We start from the raw sequence: 5,452 nt of genomic DNA on the forward strand, positions 1-5,452 counted from the left end.
TGAAAACCATTATGATTTGGCCTGCTACCTAAAAGCCCACAAGCTAGCATCTGGAACTTCTCAGAAATCCTTGTAAATGTTCTCATGAAGAAAACGAGTAAGGGGCAGGGGGGATCGTGCAGACATTTAGCTTTGTTTTTATTGCAGGACACAGAACAACTGCCACAAATCCTAGCCATTACAGTAATATTCCTGTTTCACCTTAATTCACACACTAGCATTCTGACATTCACATACATAAACATCCAACTCACACATGTACAGACTCTTGCAGGAGGTCCATATTTCTTTACACTAATCATCTCAGACAATACCAAGAAGCTAACCTTCTCAGCTTGATCGACACGGCAAGAGAGACAAGAGTAGAGCTTAAAAACTCATCTGATTATCTAAACAGAGTAATTCCACTCATATAATTGACTGTTTAAAGCATGTTTTTGGATACATAATTAGCTGTGATAATTACTTACAGTTGGATTTTTACCCAGTTTGTGTGTTTTTGGAAAGTGGAGAGCTCATATGGTGCTCAGTTGGATGACCACCAAGTGGTCACCCCTTTGGATGCCAGGTTAAAATCTGTGAGACCAGCTGAACCCTCCATAATTAAATGGATTAAAAACACACATGCTGGTTTTTAAATGTGTCAGTCCCGCTTGAAGGTGCAGTGGCGACACTGCAGAGAAGACAAAAGGAGAGGTAAGTCAAGAGGATTGGCTGATTGAAGGTAGTGCTGCTTGGCGGTGGTGGGTCCCCATCTGAGGCAGGCACAGATGGGACAGAAGAGAGTGAGAAAGGGAGCACAGGTCAAGCGGGGGCCACCTGGCTTGAAGAAATGGATGAAGTCTGAGTTTTGGAGACGGCGGCCTCATCTTCTCCAAATGGGTTCTTTCCACAGCACACCGTGGTGATCATGCAGTTTCTGAACTGGAGGTCACAAAAACAAATCACAATCAGAGTTATGACGCCTTCACGGGTTGTCAAACTCATTTTACATCGCGAGGCCACATACAGCTCAATTAGATTTTTAGTGAGCCAGATCAGAAAAACTATTGCCTATAAAAAGACACTTGCAAACTGTTTAAGTGTAAATAATTTAAATTTAAGTGTAACTACAAATTTAATCATTGAGGTTTCAAAAGAGAAAAAAAGTGCAATTTGTGCAACAACACGGCGACAATACATCTCAGCCTTTATATGACAGAACTGCTTAAATCAAAGAAACCAATAAACACAGCACTTATGGCTTAAATTATGAAATAAAGGTTAAAAATGAAAGAAAAGACAATTACAGGTCATTATCTGCTCATTTGAATTTTTTTTATTTTACTTTATTTTTTTATTTTGGGCCATAGTTAATTAGAAAAAAAACAAATTAACTATTAGAGAAATGTTCTTAAATTTAGATTTACTAGTCAAAGTAGAGATTACATTAGTGTACCCATGTAGTTTCCAAGTTAACGATTTGTTAATCTGAAGTGAGCAATGAAATGAAGGATAAAGAAATGGAAACACTACTAGACAATTAAACCAAATCATTTGAAAATGGGCAAATCTGGTAGAATCACACACATCTGAAAAAAACACACACAACCCCAACTGCTGGGAACAGGAAATTTGTTACTATATAAGCTAAAATTTACTATGTAAAGCGCTTCTCTGAAAAGTAACCACAGCTGTCAGACACATGAAGCCCACACAATTTCCTGCAAAAACTGTGTCAAAGTGAAAATGCGTTCGTGAAAATACTCTTGTACGTCATACCTGTCTGTTTAGCAGGATGTAGATGACTGGGTTGTACAGAGCGGCACTCTTGGCGAAGAAGGCGGGAGCAGTCATGAATACTGGCCCAAACTCAGTTCCCTGATTGGCAAAGATGTACCAAGCCACGCTGGCATAGGGCACCCAGCATACCAAAAAGGAGATCACCATGACAATGACCATGCGAGTCACTTCTTTCTCTGCCCTCTGGGTGGTTTCAGACTCCTGCTGCTGAGCTGCAGCCTGACAGACAGATTCAGGTTAACTTAAACCTCTAATCCGAATGTAAACAAAAGGCTTGAGCCCATCACGACTGCTGAACAAAACTGATTAGACCACCGAGATGACTAACACTGTTTATTTAGTTATGTTTTTTATGTTGTGGAAAAAACAAACGCATTATCCTGTGGAAGCCCGTTTCCACCACTGAAGTAATTTCTTTTTTCCTGCCAGTCAGAATTTTGCAGCATTATTTCAAATATTCAAATTTTGAGATAATAACTTCAAGTTTTGTCTTAGCTCTACCGATCTCTCACTGACATGAGACACGTACTCTCTCCAAAAACAGATGAGAATTCATGCCTGTCACTTGTGAACGTGCACTAATTTTTTTGTCCACATGGGGGCAGCAAAGGTTGAATACGTTATTCAGAACAAGACTTTTTGGCATAGCTAGTGTGGAGGTTAAGAGTTAGCTAGGCATTAGCATTGTAATGCATTTTATTTATTGTTTTTGTACTGTTAGGTCTGTTCTTGGTCTGAACTAGCTACAAGCAGCACATGCTTAAGCTGTAGGTTTCAATAGAGAAATCGTAATGGTTTTAAATTTATCTTTAACTTTGTCTGCTGTAAGATAGTTTCAAAAATACAAACAGTGACTTATTTTAGGCATGAAAACTTACCTCAGGCTCACATCAGGCAAATGTAATTTAACATATGTAAAGACCTGCTCATATTTCACACGAATGTTGAATGATTAGATTTTAGGAGAGACTGTCTCTCACTACACTAACTATACATATCTTCCCCTTTAGATGCTTGGTTCTCCTTTTTGTTTAGCAGCTAATAACAAATAAAGTGTATTTGTAGTGTGTGGGAGGTGATGCTGGGTTTTGGGTCTTTTGCTAAAAACGTTGATATATTGACACAAAGTTGACATTGTGTTGACTGCAGTAGGCCAATCAGTGTAATAAATTATCATAATCTAGACTTGGTATAAACTGTCAGCCAAAGCATTATATTAAACATTGGCCTAGTATTTTGCAGTTGGTGTAACACACACGAAAAGCTATGAGAGCAGTAAGAGTGTACCAGATCATTAAAGCTGGGTCACGCAGCCAAAAACAAGTCTCCCTGAAACTCCCTCTAAATCTCCCCAAAGCTGGGAGGAGCTGCAGATTCAGATAACAAAAATTCTCTGTAGGTTATAAGCAACCTATTTTAATCTGTTTCCACATGTTTAAACTACCATTTGACAGATGTACTAAAGAATGCTGATTATAGCCAATTTAAATGAAAATCTGCATTATAATTGTGTATAATCACTTATACATTATAAATGCTCTTATTCTATTATTAATAAAGGCATCAGGACGACACAGTGAGCAGGCAGACTGCCCTTTAGCCAGAGGACCTGGGTGTAAGCTGCCATGTTGGCAGGGATCTGCCCTCCTGAAGTGTCCTTGAGCCCCTAAATCCCTTACATCTCCAGAGACTCTGTGATGTGCAGTACCCCTTGTGAAAGGGAGCAAGGTGAAAAAAAAAAAAATCAAAAAACATAATAAAGTGGAATTTTTCTACAGGGCTAAACAATATATCAAGTCTTTGCTATTAATATTGCTTTGGCAGTGGCATTCCTACCGCTCGCACAGTGCAGAGGAGGCTAGTGTAGCAGAAGAAGATGATGAACAGGGGGATACAGAAGTGGAGGACAAACATATAGATGACGAACGAGGTGTTGTTGATCTCAGGCTTGGGAGTGTAGTAGTCAATCCCACAGGAACACTGCATTCCCTCTGGGATATACCTGCACAACACACAATAACTCAAAGACTTCCGCCAGCACCATTACACAGTATTTGTGCCGCATGTGTGATTTACACTAGTTTTCAGGTTTTAAAAACATAACTATAAAACTGCTTTACTGGGAAAATGTTTGATTAATATTCTGAGGACCAGAGTGTAGACACAAAAACTAACTGTACCGGGACCATCCAAAGAGAGGGGGAGCAGCACAGGTCAGGGCCATGACCCATGTGAAACCCAGGCCAGCCATGGCATGTTTTTCTCCAAAGCGGAAGTTGGTCATCGGCTTACAGACCACAATATAGCGCTCAATAGCCAAAACCACCAGAGACCAGAGAGCAATCTCTCCTGAAACATGAAAGAAAGCATGTATGTAAGTTTAAGTACAGTATCTCTACTGACATTAAACATGAAATAATAAAAGCAGTATATTAGATTCAAGTTTAAGTAATTAGACAAACTAATTTCCTATAAAAATGAATGACTTAATACATTCAAACCTATGAGAGTGACCCAAAAACAATAGCAAATTTAAAGTGTGACTTGTTTTGTTCTAAATCCACACAGAAAACACAGTTTACACAATTCTGACTCTTACCTCCTAATGTGGCAAAGAATCCTTCAATATTGCAGCCGCTGACACCTAAGACGAAATATCCATGCAGGGCCGTGTAGAGCGTGACCGTGAAGCCCCCAACCACCATAAAGAGGTCGGCCACCGCCAGGTTGAGCAGAACGTAGTTCAGCGGGGTCCTCAGCTTTTTGTGCTTGACAGTGACGTAGAGGGTGAGAAAGTTAATGGGGAAGGAAGAAATGATGAGGAACAGCATGTACGCTGCAAGAAGAGAGTACTTCCAGGGCTCAGCCAGGTAGTACTGAGGGTACTCAAATGGGCTGCGCACCACCCCAGTCTTGTTAGACATGGGTACATAGAAGTTGGGTCCTTCTGTGCCATTCATGGCTGCGGGTGTTGATGCCTTTTCTTCTTCTAAGACCTTAAAAGTGGATGAAACAATCTGTGCCTCTCTCTCTCTCTTTTTAGAATAAACTACTATGAGGGAGTCTTTTGGTGTAGTTGAAGTGGAAATGAGGGAGAAAGGATGGACGGTGGAACGGCTCTTGTAGAAGTAAGGTGTTCTCTGCAGCCCCCTGAGGAGGTGCGGCACCTTTTAAACAGGCTGGTCGGATTAGGGACTTGCAAAGAGTGAAGTGTTAGGGAAGATGGAATTAAGACACACAATGTGAGAGTCCCTCTCTCTCTCACAAACGCACACACAGATACACACACAATGGAGAAAACTCCAGAAATAGATATGCAGTATGTTAAGCAATTTCAAGGTGAGAGGTAACAGCCATGGTTATCCAAACCCCATCATTACTGTCATGCGCATCAGTGCTGCATCAGAATGAGATGAGAGAGTAGGAGGGAAAGGGAAGGAAACTAACTGTCTGTGATCTGAACCGTGCAGAGTAGACCAACTATAAATGAAATTTCTTGAGCGGTCCAACTTATTTGCATCTGTAAAAGCCTAATCCCTAACCAATGCATAATGCAGAGCTCAACTCATAGCCTTGAGTGAACTGCAATTAGAATCTGGGAGACACAAACACAAATCAAGAGGGGCAGTTATTGTCTTTGAAGGATTAAGAAAACTCGCAGTTTTACAAA

The 5,452-nt window shown here is 40.5% G+C and overlaps 1 protein-coding gene across 1 annotated transcript; it reads right to left on the reverse strand.

Moving 5' to 3' along the window:
- Nucleotides 1-112: 112 nt before the first annotated feature.
- LOC120719141 (rhodopsin-like) lies at nt 113-5,315 on the reverse strand. Its single transcript, XM_040008113.1, has 5 exons — nt 4,382-5,315; nt 3,963-4,131; nt 3,619-3,784; nt 1,762-2,001; nt 113-924 (listed from the first exon to the last, which is right to left on the reverse strand). The coding sequence occupies exons 1-5, from the start codon at nt 4,740-4,742 to the stop codon at nt 805-807; spliced, it is 1,056 nt and encodes a 351-aa protein (XP_039864047.1). The 5' UTR covers nt 4,743-5,315; the 3' UTR covers nt 113-804.
- Between the last annotated feature and the right edge of the window lie 137 nt (nt 5,316-5,452).

This window comes from Simochromis diagramma, unplaced genomic scaffold (genome assembly GCF_900408965.1).
Source record: "Simochromis diagramma unplaced genomic scaffold, fSimDia1.1 OVJJ01000545.1, whole genome shotgun sequence".
NCBI classification, from domain to species: Eukaryota; Metazoa; Chordata; class Actinopteri; order Cichliformes; family Cichlidae; genus Simochromis; species Simochromis diagramma.